This window comes from Antrostomus carolinensis, unplaced genomic scaffold (assembly GCF_000700745.2).
Source record: "Antrostomus carolinensis isolate BGI_N321 unplaced genomic scaffold, ASM70074v2 Scaffold25829, whole genome shotgun sequence".
NCBI lineage: Eukaryota > Metazoa > Chordata > Aves > Caprimulgiformes > Caprimulgidae > Antrostomus > Antrostomus carolinensis.
This window is the reverse complement of record NW_010338260.1, coordinates 1-15,996: the sequence shown is the minus strand read 5'-3', so window position 1 is coordinate 15,996 and position 15,996 is coordinate 1. Positions and strand designations below refer to the sequence as shown.

The following is a 15,996-nucleotide window of genomic DNA, read 5'->3' as shown; positions in this document are numbered from 1 at the left end:
GGGGGGGGGAGCAGCCCTCTTTTCTGTCCAGTCCCCCGGAGTGCTCCCCATCTCCTGTGCCAGTGAGACCGCATGAAGCGGAGTGGAGCTCCCGATTCAAAATAGAACAATAAATAAACTCCACTGAGTGCCTGTTGCTGGAGTGTTTACAAAGCACCGTTGCTACAAACAAGGCTGTGCTTAATTCCAGGTGACCATGGCAGACAGAGGCGCAGCTGAAAGAGCGTGCAAAGACCCAAACCCCATCATTGATGGCAGGAAAGCAAATGTGAACCTGGCGTATTTAGGAGCAAAACCAAGGAGTATCCAAACTGGTGAGAGATCCCATCTCTCTCTATTAGAATAACTTGTAAGACAAGGGAACAAGTTGCTTAGGCTGGATTCATCTATCTGATGATGTGTGATTATCCCTCAGAGTTTTGATTGTTGACTGATGACACTGAAGTCCAATTACCTCTCTTCCATATCTTCTTACTCGTACCTGTTACACTAGTGTTACGCACCTAAGGTCATGTAACCGAGTCAGAGATGTTTTCTTCCACAGCTAATCAGCTTTCCTGTTATTCTCTTTGTTACATCGGTATTAACAGTAAAATCCACTTCATCATTCTGCCCTTTGTTTTAATGACCACAGTATCCATTGTGGAAAATAAGGCATTATACCCCATTGTCTGTTCAATAACAGCACTTTCACACTGTGCTTTAATCTGAATTCCCATCTGGTCCTCGTGCATATCACGTATGCATTTTACAATTAACTTGCTTCTCAACAGGGCTCTGAATTTGCTCACATGCATTGCAGATGAACCGCATGTACGTGTGGTCTGAGGTGTCATTATGCATGTATATTACCAGTTGAGTGTTACAATGGGTGACGTTCATTAATACTTCTTTCTTCTGAACACTTTTTTAGGTTTTACCATAGGTGTGCAGCAGCTACATCCAGCCTTCATTCAGAGACCCTTTGGGTAAGTGGAAATGTTTCTTAACAGTCTGTTTAAAATCAAATTAATGAATCAACTTCCTCCTTATTTAAAATGCATGAAAAAATCCTTAGCTGTCAAGCGTGGACAGTTTCAACAACTGTTGTGAAGTTCAGAGTACTTTATTTCTGGTGAAGATCTCAGACGTTCTGTGCATTTGTCACCTTTAATGTAATTCCCAAAGATCCTCCTTTATCCTCAGTAAATCTTAGTCATAATAAACCCAATGCATTGCTTGCTGCTTTGCCAACTTCAAGAATTCACAAGAATTCAAATAAATGGAAAATAGTTTTGCTATTATAGTACTTAAGGTGTCAAAACAATCAAGCAAATTCTGTTCTCATGTTTCTCAAATAAGGTCTGCTTCCTCTGTACCGTTTCCCACGTAATAATGCTTAGGATACAGTTTTATCCTAGAAAACAAATTGCATTGGAAACAAAGTCTGTTACTTAATGAAAGTAACATTAGGTCAAAAATTGATTTTAGACAGATGTTATACAAGGCTTGAATAGTCTGCAAAAGTGGGCTTTTGTCTGCTGTTTTCAATAGCTTATACCATCCCTACTCGGTTAGAAAAGTCCTCTTTTTATACATCTAATAGGATCTGGCAGCTGCTCGGCAAAAGACAAGTGTGCTTCACGAGAACAATAGTGACTGTCATACTGCCTTCATTTAACTGTTTAATGATTGATGCAGTTCTTTTTTTACACCATTTCAGAAAGTGAATATTGATAGGGTTTTTTATTATTATTTTCTAAGAGCATTAAGAAAGTAGGTGCATTTTTTAAACCTTTTGAGCACTGCTCTGTTGTGGTTTTTGTGTGACTCTAATATAAATAGATGGGATTTTGGCCTTTGTCAACAGAAATACTTCATCGCTTTCCTGCTCGCTGATCATGTTTTTTTGGGGTGGGTTCTTTGTGTGTGTTTTTTTTTAAAGAAAAAAATTCTAATAACAAAACAGAAACTTTCACTCCCCTGCCCTCTTGGCTGCATTTGCCAGCTGCCTGGGTAATCTCATTCCAACAAGTTTATGGATGTAAGAGACAGTGTTGCCACAATAGTGCACACCCAGTGTACGTGTGTTGTGTAGGGTTCAAACATGCCAGTTTTCATGGCTCTGTTGGAAAGACTTGAAGAACATCTGTCATGAAATGAAGAGTCTTTTTTTTTTTTTTTTTTTTTTTTTTTTTTGGTATAATAGTAGACAAGATGCTGTTTTTTAAAAACTCTCCTCACATGGGAGCTACCATAGCTTTCTTAGCCCCCAAAGCAGACAGCAGCAGTACCTCAGAGATATGAACCCCAGAGGCTTTCCAAATTGCACAGGAGAGCACAAGAGAAGTGGATGATAAAACAAGCCTGTTAGGAGTTTTTTTCCACATGTTTTTTCCACACAGAAAAGAGCAAAATGGTGAAGCATATTTGACTCCTCATATTTGCAGGAGTGCCAGCGCTTGCCTCTTCCTCTTGCAGATAATCTGCTGTTTCTGTGGTGCTGTCCCTACCCGGCAGCCACAGCCCTGCAGCTCAGGAGAACCTAACTTTTCTTTAACTGTTTGCTTTTAGTGTCACATAGAGAGGAGTGTGAGATCAACTGACTGTGTATTCCTTGTGATCTGGACAGTTACTGTTCCAGCTCTTAGGCATTGGTTTCATTGTTAAACCAGCAAAGCTGCAGTTAGCACATATAGCAGAGAGCACTATAAATTATTTATCAGTTGCCAAGAGACAGGAACCAGGAGACTGGAGGGTTGGAGCGAGGGGATCATATATCATTATTTGCAAGCATCAGTAAACAAGAATTTTGTTGCATTCAGTCACTGCTGGAGCAGAATCACTGAAAATGTGGGTTTGGCAAAATGTGGAGCTGTTTACCTGAGCACCGTGACTGGGGCTCCTCTGGCTTCTGAGCAAAGTGTCAGGTGCTCAGTCAAGCAACGGAGCTTGGCTGCCGGGTCCCTCTTTGTCTTGTCAGTAGACCAACAAAATTAAGAGCCTGCCAGGCTCCACTCTTGCATTCCCTTGAACCCACAATTTCCTTAGCCCTCTGTGGGATCTGAGGATAGTTTATCAGTGTCAGTCTATCTTTGGAAGCTTTACCAAATTGCTGTTGACCACTTGCTGTGCATTGTGTGGAGTGGATCCTGATCTTCCCCAAATGAAGCTCTGTGGCTTGTCTGCTTTGCCCACGGTGTAAGATGTTGCCCAGTTCTCCTGCCTGCAGTTCCTGTCTCTGCAAAGTGTTTGTGCCCAGAGGTTGGCATGTGGTTTCCAAAAAACCATTGTTATGGGACAAGGGGTACTAGGTGTGCAGGCTGGACTTGGCAAGGAAGAAATGAATGAACAACCTGTTAACTGCTAGGCGGTTAGGTAGGAGAAAGCCAGCCAGTCATGTGGCAGCTATCAAGCCACAAAATGCAAGTTTTGGTGAAGCTTTAAATGAATGGAAACTATGAAAATTACCCAAACATCGGTGAGGATTATTTATAAACTGAAGGCTTCCCCTCCAGCCCCAGACACCCAAATGCAGCTGTAAATATTGCCTGGGGTTTGCAGAACAGAAAGAGAAACCATGAAGAGCCTTTCTCCTCCTTCCTGCGGTCCTGGCAGGGGAGGCACCTGCACAGCCGACAGCACGGAGTCGGTAGTAAATCCTGTTTTGAAAAGTACTCACTAGATTGTCATAACTGAAGACCTTGACAGCAGTGCATGGCAAAGGATGGGTTTGTGTCAGGGTGACTTGGAGATCTGGCTTCTGAGTTTAGGGAAGCAGCATTAGGCCTGGAGCTTGGAGACTGCGCTTTGCTCGGAGGCAATGGCACAGCACGTCCCTGCAGTGACCCGCCAGCACAGAGCTCTGCTTATGTGATCAGAGGACGGGGAGACCCTCTCTCTCTCCAGATGGAGCTGTCTCTTAGTGCAGCAGTGTCTCTTTTAAGAAATTTTGAGAAACATGAAACTTCTTGGAAGCTGGTAGGAGCAACTGTGTAGACTCCTTGACCAGGAGTACATGGTGATGTGGCAGAGCTGCTTGGTGCTCCCTTCTTGGTCCTCTCCTCTGGGACCTTGTGCTTGAGACAGGTTTTTGTTTGTCTGGGGAATGGGGATTCCCTGGTTCTCCTTTTTGCAGCTGTGCTTGCTGCTCTGGACACGAGCAGCATATGGCAGATGCATTCCTGTGGCTGTGCCTCAGCGAAGGAGATATCTGTGTGGGAGATCTACCAGTGACTAAGTGACTGAGCTCTTGGAAACATAGAGCTGTCTCTTGCAGCAGGATCCAGCTCTTTCTGTATCTGTGCATTGGATATCACTGCCCCAGAGACCCTGCTGCTCATCCTTGTGTAGTTGTTTATTTTGCTGGCCCCCTGACTCTGGCCCACATTTGGTCTCGGGCAGCATTGGAAAGAGTTAAATCTCTTGGAGTTTGAAATTTCATGCATTGATGCTGCTGCAGTTAGGAAGTGAAGAAAGTCCCTCTTTGTGTCAGCTCACCCTCCCTCGCAGCTGTTTATCCTTAAAACTTCTCTGTTGGGTTAAAAATAAAAGGAAACAAACTTTCATCTTGTCTGTGGTTATGCTTATAAGACGGTGCACGCTGGCCTTGCTCTGCTCAGCCTCTGTCAGCTGGCATCCCCCGTGCTCTGATTTCCTGCTGCACCACTTCCCTGAAGGCTGTCGTGCTGTGGGACCCTGGGCTGCTCTGCCACTCACCAGCAGCTCCTGTGGGATGGCACACCTGGCACCTGCTGTCTATCAATTGCCAGTAACATGAAAGCTTTTTGAGGGGGATTTCCTAAGAATCATTCAAATCCATTTTCCAAATGGCTTCAGCTGCTCGTTCTCGGGCATGGTTACTGCTGTTCAAATGCATGCCAGTCAGAGAGCTCCTTTTCTTTTTCGTTTAATTTTTTTAAGAGTTGATACATATTTATAAGAAGATCAGATGGCTTTGTGAATTTTCTTGAATATCTACTTCAAGGTGGCAAATGCTGGTATCAGACCCAGGAGTTTTGTATAAAATTTGTTTCAGTTTGGGGCAGAACTTGTTCCTGTCCTGCATCTGGTGTAGGCCCATCGAACAATAAAAAAGGAGGGCACAGTCTGATGTACTGACCTTACACTTGGCTACATGAATGTGTGCCAAGCTCAAGGCAGTACTGGACCTTTTGCAGGGGACAGGCTCCTGGTGCAGGGTGCCATGTGCCATTCCAGTGCAGCCAGGGCACAGGCTGAGTTGGCTTCAGCTTTGTCTTCACAGTACGTGACTCGAGCTGTGCAGTCTTCTCTGCATGGTCCCATTGCCTTTGGTGGATTTGCTCTTCATCCTCACCAGCATGAGCGCAGCCACCTTAGCAGCACAGACCCAAGTCCTGTTCCCTTGTTGCAGGGGCTGGGGAGTGGCAGATGCAAAATTCTCCTGTTCTGATCTGGCTGGTGCCACTTAGTCCCAATGTGGCAGATCCATGCACGTGTCTGAATTTTCAAAGCCGTCCAGCTTGTACTTGATCTCATCTTTCCTTTGAGCAACGGTTGCCATACTGGTCCCTAACTCTGTAGTATTAAACACATGCCCAGTAATTTGAATGTTAAATACAGCTCTGACCAGCCTGCCTCTGAGCTGAGGACACCAGTGAGAGAACTAGACAGTTGCTGTCCTGATAATTTGGTAGCAAGGACACTGGGTCACTTCTAAATACGACTTACATGAAGAACTTGTTCCCCACAGATGGGAGCAAGCTACATACCAGAGCTAAATATACTCTATGATCACAAAAGATGAAGAGTCGTGGACCTTGGAGTTAAAACTGTATCTCCTGTTTCTCGGTCTCCTAAATCCTGTAAACAGGATCGTGCTGTCCCCTGCAATTTGCCTGTTGCCAGCTTTGAGCATTTCAGCTCTCCCGTGTCATAGCTGAGCTGATGCTGGCATGTGTAAAGTAAGTCAGTCTGTTAAAAAAATGGAACCAGCTGAAAGTAATCAATTTAATATATATTATGCCAAAACTTGTCTGGTACTTGAGAAGACTTTAGAGATGTTTCTGCAGCCTTTGGTTTTCTCCAAATTGCAGGAGAAAATTGCAAAGCTTAGTTAAAGGCAGAATTCCTGGGGCTGCCTGGGTTGATCTGTCAGAGCTTCTGGTTTTCCTCCTGTGTGGACAGGATGGATCTAGTGTCCTCCTGGGTTTCCCACAGTGATGCTGAAGGACTTGGGCTCCTGTAGTGCACTGAGCATGTTCTGTTTCTTCTGTCAGTCCATTTCTGTTTTGCTTGTGCTGGTAACTCAAAAGGGAAGGGGTTTTTCCTTCTCTGGATAGCTGACTAGTTGCGGGTAAACTTCCATGTGGCTTTTTCCTTGGTGCCAGGTGGCTCTTGTTTCAGGCAGATGTTATCTCCTGCTACCTGAGTGTTTTTCAGCCTGCTTCTCCAATGCTATTTTTGGTCTGGCCCAACATGCCTTTGTTTGGGATTATTACTAATTTTTTTCTTTTTCCATTGGGTGTGGGGGAAGCAAGATGCAGAGGATAAAGCTGTGAATTGTTGAGCCTGGCTAACTCATGGTGGAGCTCAGCCTGTTGATCTCAGACTCTTGGTTAAGCTGAGAAAAAGGGTAGATCTTTGTGAGATGGACTCCTATCTTTGATCTGCAACTTCTTTTATTTATTTATTTTTATTTTTTTCCCCACACCTCTGCACCAGCTATGGGGGAAAGTGTAGACAGCATTTCTTCTCACTTGTTTCTTTGGGATCCACCTTCCTGCTGTATGGGCCCTTACTTTGTTGCATTGTGAAGTCAGGATGTGTTAACACTGTAAAATGAGGACATTGCTGGTCTATGGTAGGTTCTCAGCTACTGTGGTGCCTCCTGTTCCTTAAATTTTTCTTTCTTCTGCCAAAATAAAAATAAATTGAAACCATTGGATTGCTTTTGTACTCTGAGTTCACATTTATATTTATTGAGCAGTGGTTTTGGTAGGCTCAGCAACCAGCAGAGGTTATTGCTGAATCCTGTAATACAGTCACTTTTTCTGTTATACTGATTCCAGCCTGGGACAGTTTTTTGTGGCAAGTTCTTGGTGACTGCCACCAGTGTGCTGACGTCTGGTCCCAAAAGGGAAGCAGGAGACCCAGTCGTGTACCTGTTGGCTCAGGCTGCTGTCTGAACCTTCCCAGAGGGCCAGAGGAAGAAGAGTAGAAGATGGACAGGCAAATTAGTTACAAGATGAGCAGAAATCGGGTTGGTTGGTTTGCTGTTTTGTGTTTGTGTCATACTGTAGTAGGTGAGGATAAATACTGTACCATGGAGCTGCGGAGTTTATCCTTGTCTTACTTCAAGCTGGCTGAGATAGCTAGCTGATGAGGCAGAAGCCATTGATATTTCAGTGCATGTTTAAATGAACTTTAGGAGGGACATCTCAGGATTCAGAGGTTTGTTATGTCAGTGCCTGAAGCCCAGCCTGTGTCAGTGAAAGCTGATGGATGGTGGAGTGGTTGGGGCACAGTGAGTGTCCTGATCTGCAGCAAACTGTTGGTGGGTAAACTCCATGTGATCTGCTCCTGGAGCAAGAGTCCTTGTTGGCAGGCAGGGACTGACCTGGCCACGCTCCAGCCTATCCTCATCATGTCTGGATTTGAAGAACAGGCCCCGAATTTCTCAGTTCCTCAGCCTGTCGTCATGGCTGCCACCACTCCACACAGGTTTGCTTAAAGCAGCTGCAGGAGGTGAGTCCTTGCTGGCTTGGGAGCGTCCTTTGGAAATCATGTTCTCGGGGCATGAGTTACATCAGGATGTGTCTGTGTATCACCAACACTGAGGTGATGTTGAGGCACTGCTGATTCAAGTGAGGAGCTCCTGGACTGCTCCTCCTTTCCTTGGTGTTGCAGCTCCTGCTTGGTGCTCATACTCATGAACCTACTTCAAAATACATCTTCAAATCTGTCATCCAGGCTGTGGTTGGAGGCGTTACATCACCAGAGGTAGTTTTCACATTGCTGTCATGGACAGCTGTGGCTCTGCTCAGCTCGTTCTGCAGTACCACCTACCAGCTGAAGCTCAGCACTGCCTGCCATCGTGTGTTGTGGCAGTGTGGTTGTCCCTGTAGCAGCTAATGGGTCAACTCTAGTGGAAATGGAGGCCAAATTCCTGGGGTCAAATGCCAGAATTGGTGCCTTCACTGGCAGACACAAAGGGCTCTGTTTCTTTTATTCTTCAGGGAATAAAAGGCTGGTCATGGTGGTGGCATTTGTGTGCTGATCTCTGTGAGGCTGCCAAGAGCCCCGTGCCCCTCCTTGTTTCCCAAGTGTTTATGTGATGCCGTGTCCCTCTTGACAGAGCGTTGCAGTTGTCTCCCACCTCTCCAGAAGCAGCAAAACCAGCTCCTGGCAGAGCTTGAGGAGGTCAGGAGCTCCTGCTGTGCTGCTCTCCTAGACCCATGATGCACCTTGCAGGAGTTGCTTATGTGTAGGAAGTCCTGCAGGATAGGGGAGAGCTGGAATTTGCAGCTAAAACACATTTTGGGTGTAAACGTGACCTAAAATAATCAAATATATAAAGTGTCTCTGAAAGGAGTTCTGCCAGATAGAGCTGCTGACGAGAGAGAGGACCTCATTAGCTCATTTCTCTTCCTTGCCATTTGGGAAGCAGTGTGGGACACGTGGCCTTCTGACTTGTCCCTTCTTCCTGGCTGCCCTTGGGGCTGCTGCTGCCCACCACCCACCCCTGGCCTGCAGCTCGCCCCTGGCAGCCCTGCCAGCATGGTGGGGAGAACCAGGCCATGACAAGTTTCAAGAAGTCCACTCTTTCAGCAGGCAGCAGCTCCCAGGAGCCAAGGGTGCTGGCAACTGCAAGCTTCACCTGATGCATTCAAACATCTCCACCCAGGACTGCCCCAAAAACGGGCTGCTTTTGTTCTGTCCTTCGCGTTGTGTGCAGCAAAAGCAGAAGCCGAGTCCGCATCTCCTCTGCCAGTGGCTCTGTAACCATCTCTTTTGTTCTGTGTCTTTCAATTTTGGCTGCCGGGGCAGCGTGGTGTTGTGCCACGTAGTTAGGAACGTGGGCTAGTGTGGTGGTCCTGGCTGCCCTCCTGCACCGCGACGGCCCTCCCGAGTCCCTCCTGTGGCCATGGCCGGCTCTAGATTTAGGTTTGACCATGCTTGTTGTGTTTTGTGGCCTTTGCCCGTGATTAATTGTAATGCCATAAGCATCTCATATGTCTGCTGTTCACGGGATGACTTTGGTGTGTGGTGGCGATGGCTGATCACTTGGTTAATGTTTTATAATCACATTGTGTGTGTTCTAGATGAAGTTCTCTTCTGGCTGGCAGGGCCTGTTGTGGGGGAGGGAGGAAGGGAAAGGCATTTTAAAACACAGATGTGACTCATTCTGTAGAAATTCAGATTAGAGTTTGCTGATTTTGAGAAAAATAACTATAAAAGAGTTTTTTTCCCCCCCCTCCCAAAAGGTCTTCTCCAGAAATAGTGGAAGAAGGGGAAATATTTTTAAGACCTTCTGTGGATGCTAAACATAGCCAGCAGAGAACTTCATTGTACTGCACTGGGTTTTGTTTTGTTTGTAGCTGCAAGTCATCAAGTGACCCTGCCTCGGGTTGTGTGTTTTGTTTTGATCAATGCATTGCCGTCTCTCCACCTAATTCAGAAGTCTGAACTGCATATCAGGATTGAAATTTCTAGCTAAATTATTAAAACCCCACAGACCAAAAGAACCTTCCCTTTGCCATAGAAGCAGATTCTGGAGTTGCTGAGTGTGATTTTTCTACTGCAGTAGCTATGGTGTGTGATGTGCACTTGTGTATGTATTGGGCTGGGATGTATTTCTGGAAACAGAGGACAGGAATACTTACTGTCGTCTTAGCTAATGGTGCTTTTTATTCAAAGTAGCATCGAAGAGCTGGAATATTTCCTTGCTGAGCAAAAAATGTAGTGCAGGATGTCATGGATTTGCTCTCTGGAGGACACTGAGAGCTGTGATGGAGGAGCTGTGTATGTGGAAGCAAAGCTGACCTGCGGAGGTTCTTGGGGATGAGTTGGGAGCCTGTGTTCGCCCTAACAGCCCCACACATGGTCACATCCTCTGCATGGGGTGTGCTGGCTCCTACAAGCAGTTGGGTGGTGGCAGGGGACATGGGGGAGTGACCTGTGGAGCTGCTCAAACAGGATGATGCTCATGCTGGATGGTTTGGAGGTTCTTGGACCATCCTCCTGGTCATTTTGCATGTGTGGGCTGAATGCCTGTGTGCAGGAAAAGTACAGGCCCTTCCTCTGCTGCTGCTGGTGGGTGGTTTTTAGTGAGTCCTGAGCATGAGGACTGTGCATTTGATTTTTTTTTTTGTTGTGTTTTTGGAGTGATTTTAACTTTATTAAGCCCTGGATTAGCAGGAAGCCCAGCAGTGGGACACATGTAGGGAGAAGCAACAGGTAGCCAGAGCATCCATCACTAATCTGGGATGTAGGCTGTTGTCCAAGCTGCCAGTTTACAACAGAGCAAGAGGAGTGCCTGGGGTCAGCTCATGTCACCCCAACACTTGCCCAGGCCAATGTCTGGGGGTGCCTCTGCAGAGCCTTTCCCCACACCCTGGCAAGCCAAGAGAGCAGCATTGCACCTTGGCGTTAATTAAAGCAAAATGAAACAATACTCCCCAGTGACAGAGTGTGAGGAACCTCTGGGTTGGGACTGGGCCCAGCTCCTTAATCAGCCAGATGTTGAGGTGCTGCTCTCCATCCATCCATCCTCCTCCTCAGTGCCAATCCTCTGGTGGTGGCCTCCTTAGATCTAAGGACCCTGATTTTGGAGGCAGTGTTGCTGTGTGGGGGAAGGAGAGCAATCGTTCTCATCATGCAAATTGCCTCAATAAAAACCAAAGTACATATGTGAGCGGGAAAACGAGAGAAAACTCAGTTCAGATGAGTGTTTGTTTTCAAGAGGCCTTTCTGCTGCCTGAAGAGCAGGTTAAACCATCCAGTGCTGGTTGTAAAGCAAATGGGAACAGCCCTGTAACTGCTGGATAAGGGGGACACCAGAACATTATAGATGGTGGCTGTGACCTAGGATGGACACTTGGGTGGAACAAGGGCAGCTAGTGACGCATCAGCAGAAGTTTCCAGTCCCTGGCTGTGAATCCCTGTGATGCACCAGAGCACCAGGACCCACTGCTGGTGAGTCTGCTGGGGATTCCAGCCCTGCAGATCGGATGGATGAGTGGGCAAGATATCTTCTCCCCAAGCAGCTGAGCTCAGCTTTAGAGAACAGTTTAGGCACATACAAGCCTGTGTCTTGTGAAAAGCTTGTGGGAGGCTTTTAAAAGTGGTTGTGTTTGAAAATGTGCCGTCACACACATCCACACAAAAATCCCCCAAATATTTGAATCTGCATAAGCTCTTTGCAGAATTTTACCTTGTGTTTTTGGTCTTTTTGTTGGGTTTGGGGGCAGGGTGGAAGGAGCTCTCTGGAAGGATGGCTTTTGGTTCATGCTGTTGCCTTCCATGATTCAGCAAGCAGCCAGACAAAGGGACCTTTTCCACAGCGTGCACTTTTCAGTGCACATGGCTCTGATCTTTCAGTGGTCACTTGCTGTTTGCAGGGGACAGTCTGCGCACCCCTGTTTCTTAAACAAGCCCTAAACCTGTCAAGTCTGCACACAGCGGACGGAGCTCTCAGCTGCTGAGGGCTATGCAGGCAGATACTGTTTGCACTCTGCAGTTGCATGTGTGGGTGCCCATTTCTGTCTGGCCTGTGGCAGTTTGTGTGGATGGACCTAAACCTTCAGGTTTGCGCAGTTTTTGCTGTTGTTTGAGACCTGCCTTGTTGTGGGTGCTTTGGAAAATACAGCCCTTTCATTCTGCTGCTTTATTTTTTCTTTTCTTCCTTATTAGCAGATTCTAGCAAATTGGTGGGCAACTCTGCATGAATCATCTCCAGGATCTTTCAGCCACAGATTCTGGTCGTAAAAACTCATGGGCACGGGAGCATCACTGCCAGGCAAGGGGCTGCTGGCCTGGTCCCTGCTGAGGAATGTTACTGAAGGGAAGAAAACCAGAATTAATATCTCATGTTTTACAACAAACACTCTGTAGCATTGCCCTAAACATCCAGTGTTATGGAAACACCGGCTCTACCTGATAACAGTTGGCAAGCTGGAAGGCCCTGGGCTGTGCCTGGGGATGGTGGTCATCCCTGATGGGATGAGTGATGCGGTGTCCCCAGTACTGGGAGGTGTGCTATGGGGGCTGTGGGTCCTCAGGAGCCTTCACCAGAGTTTGGGCAGTGTAGGGGAAGCATGGACCTGGAGGATATGGGAGGTGGCGAGGCTGCCAGTGTGGGCAGGGACAGGCAGGGCACATGGGGGTTAGGGAGACATGGCTGGTCAGTCAGGCAGGGGCTGTGTTGTGGCCATCCAGTGAGGTTATTCTGGGGACCAGCAGCCTGGATAGTGGGAGATTCAAGTAATGAAGACCAGGGTGTGTGTCTGTTCTTGCAATCCATGCTTCACTGTGCACTACTTCCACCCTTGGGTTCTAGGAGTGTTTTGCTTTTCATTCCCTCCACCCCTGACTCGAGGGCAGCACTGCTGGGCGGCACTGTTTCCAATGCACACGGATTTGGGGGGGAAGGAGGGGGACATGCAGGCTGGAGGAAGCCCAACCCCTCACTGACTCTCTCTCCCTTTCCCTCCACAGACTCACGCCTCACTATGTTTACCCCCAAGCTATCATCCAGCCCAGCGTGGTGATCCCTACCCCTGTGCAGTCCATCACGTCTCCCTACATCGACTACACAGCTGCCAGCCAAGCCTATTCCCAGTACACCACAGCTGCCTACGATCAGTACCCCTACGCTGCCTCTCCTGCTGCTGGGTTTGTGGGATACGGCTACACGGGTGCAGTCCAGCCTCCCATCACCGCCAGCAACCCAGCAGCACCCGCCACCGCTTTCGTGCAGTACCAGCCCCAACAGCTGCAGCCTGACCGCATGCAGTGAGGACCCTGCCCATGCCTTCACCACCTAGGACAATCTTTTACCCTGGAAGGATACGGCTAGGACAACAACATTGACAAAAAAAACCCCAAACAACCCAACAAAAGAAACAAAAAGAAAAAAAAATTCCCCCTGCCCCTTTATCCCCTTTACGTAGGTGCATATCAATACCCAAGCTATTTATAGTGTTAAGGGCAAACCCAAACCCTTGCAGTCTGATTGTGCTCATGAAAATGGACTTCTGGTAAGTTTTGTTGTTTTTTTTTTTTTTTTTCCAATCTGGACAGATATTGTCTTGAAGATGTTCTAAAAGTGACTGAAATGTTTCACAGGAAAACTACAGATTCTTGCACACGTCGCAGTCTGCTTCCATCACCTGTGGTCTTCTTTCTGGCCCTACCCTGTCAGCCCTCCCCATCAACCCTGCAATCCTCTTAATTACTGTTGAGGTACAGAGGTACTCAGAGAAGATGGAAAAAAAGCAATCTTATTTTTTGGTTGTACAAAAACTTTGTAATACTCAGAGATGCCTTACAGGAAAAAAAAAACCACAAAAGAAAAAGAAAAACTATTTTTTAATATTTATTGCGATGTTATTCGCATGAGCTGTGAATTGCAGACAGAAGAATAGTAGTAAGTATCTGCCTTGTTTAATTCTCATTTTACTAAATTATTGTATGTAGGTAAAAGTTCTTAAGTAATTGCTGAATCACTTCAACATACAAAAGGGAATATTGGCTTGAAGGAGAGCAGAATATTCCTTTAGTCAACGCACTGTACTATTTTCTTATTGTAATTGTTACTCTGTTAAGATTATCTCAAATTTAGGTATATTTTTAAATGCAAAAAAAAAAAAGCAACCAAGAATACCGAACACTTTGTCTACTTTGGTAGATCTTTTGTTACAATGCTGCAACCTATGGAGACATTTACAGTATTTATGTAAAAGAGATTTGGGGCTGTTGGCCAGCGAAGCTTAGGAGAATATCATGAGTGGAGCAAAAGAGGAAAAGGTGTTATGTCGTTGAACAAATGGGTAAACGTAACCTTTTTATGCCTATAATCCAACAGCCAAATAAAGGAAGAGAACAGATGATGTAAGTTAAGTGCATTTCTACAAAGAACAGCAATAAACTATTTTAACTTTTAAAATGATTTGATACTGTATGGTGCCATGCTTGCTTGGCTGGAGTCCATGAGGGGAGTACTTTCAAACTGACCTGATCTGGTTGTGCTGGGACTTTACCGGTGAGTGTGCCAGGGTGGGGTGGGAGCCTGTGTCCTGCAGTTAAGTGGAGCTGGGCAAGAGCCCCCGCTGGCATCCCCACCCAGAATTGCATTGCCCAGGCACTGTGTGGGCACAGTTGTCCCTTGCAGTGTGTCCCATGCACTGTTGCTTGCTCTGCATGTCCCAAGTCACCTGTGGCTCTTGGCACCTCAGTGTTTTTGAGTTCCTGGAGTGTCATGCTGGAGCTGTGTGTTTCCTAATGCTCATGTCCAGTACGGAGCACTTGCTCATACACAGTCTGTGTGGAGTGGAGGGTATAAAGTGCTGCCATCCTGGTGCAGCTCCAGTGAAAACCATGACAGCTGAGATCAGATCTTACCCCAGAATCCTCAGGGTATCTCTTTCTTTCTGTTACTTGCTTAGGATCAGGGGTTTTTTCCTAAATTAAATCCATCTGAAAGTGAGTTCTAGTTCCCCTGTTCTAGTTAGGGGATTTCAGATTTTGACCATTAAAAACTGAGAATTTCAGCTTTTAAAAGTAAATAAAATTCTTCTATGTGAATGTGCTAGTTACCTAGTTTATCTCTGCAAAAGTGACAGCAGAACTAGTGCCAGGAACTCCCTGCATCTTTGGCATCTGTGTATATTGCTGTCCAGAAGGTGATGATGCCTAAAGCTGTTTTGGGGGAAGAGTGCTGTAGGATGGAAGCAGAGGCAGTTCACCCTGTGTCTGATCAACTGCCCCAGAGAACTTAAAGGCACACAGTGGGTATGTCTAACATCATCAGTAGGCCTCAGAGTAAACAGCCCATCTCAATGAATGGAAACAGCTCATTCCTCCCTTGCTCATATTGCGTGAGAATGCAGATCCTGGTGGAGCTCTTTGTCCTGCCCAGGGTTTTGCTTTCAAGCATGTGGGTGACATTTATTTCCTTTTTAAGTAATTAGTTTCTGGATAGGGCTGTGGGGCTGCCAAAGGAGTAAGAGCTGAGCATTGCATCCAGCACAGCACTGGTGAGGAGCACAGCCTGGCCCAAGAAACCTGCCTTTGAAGTACTATCAGGGCTGGGGATTATTCAGCAATTCTTCTTTCTCCCTGTCATGAGTCTCGGAGGAGGAGGAGGAGGGAGGGGAGGATTTTGGAGGCCAGTGAGGGTGCTGGGAGCTGTGTCGTGGTGCCCATCCTCAAGCAGAGCTCCTGCCTGGCTCAAGCACTGCTGAACGTCGGCTTTTCTCTCCACCAAGGACCCATGTCTCCCCAGGTCAATAGGAAGACCGAGACCTTCGAAGGTTAATTTGTCATTGAAAAATTAAATGTGTCTGGTGCATTTTAAAGTGAAGAGAGTGATGATTTTCCATTTAGCTGACTCTCATTTCCTGGAAGGTGGCCAAAACTGCCAGGAAGCGAGAGCACAGGCGGCACTGAACAGCCACACGCCTCCTTCGCCAGACACCCAGCCCACCACTGTCAGATGCCATTCCTGGATCCTGCTCAGTTTTGCTCTGGGCTCATTTTGAGAAACAACCACATCAAAACAGCAGCCAAACCTGCTGCCTTCCTGTTTGCAAAAACCCAGCTGTGAAATTGTGGCCAAGCAGGATAATAACGAAACCCACCATCCAGCTTCCCGAGCGGAGGTGGGGTTGCGATGGCAGGTGGTGAGGGAAGTCTGTGGACCCCCGAAAAGGAGCCCAGGCTCTTCCTTGTCCTGGTGCTAGGCTGGGAGAGTGGGAAGAGCCCGACGGGTTGCTGCGTTAGAGGGACAAGAGTTAAACAGTGTGTGAGCGGTGG

The 15,996-nt window shown here is 46.8% G+C and overlaps 1 protein-coding gene across 1 annotated transcript; it reads left to right on the top strand.

The window, feature by feature from the left end:
- The first annotated feature begins 196 nt into the window (after positions 1 to 196).
- Positions 197 to 13,055, top strand: LOC104518744 (RNA-binding protein 38). The gene is made up of 3 exons (XM_010175459.1): positions 197 to 314; positions 914 to 968; positions 12,679 to 13,055. The coding sequence occupies exons 1-3, from the start codon at positions 197 to 199 to the stop codon at positions 12,977 to 12,979; spliced, it is 474 nt and encodes a 157-aa protein (XP_010173761.1). The 3' UTR covers positions 12,980 to 13,055.
- The last annotated feature ends 2,941 nt before the right edge of the window (positions 13,056 to 15,996 follow it).

What these genes read in the sequence shown, in the direction of transcription:
- LOC104518744 (XM_010175459.1), top strand. Translation starts at nt 197, where the DNA reads ATGGCAGACAGAGGCGCAGCTGAAAGAGCGTGCAAAGACCCAAACCCC. An exon ending in ACCAAGGAGTATCCAAACTG is followed by an intron (nt 315 to 913) that starts GTGAGAGATCCC and finishes ACACTTTTTTAG; the next exon opens with GTTTTACCATAGGTGTGCAG. An exon ending in TTCATTCAGAGACCCTTTGG is followed by an intron (nt 969 to 12,678) that starts GTAAGTGGAAAT and finishes TTCCCTCCACAG; the next exon opens with ACTCACGCCTCACTATGTTT.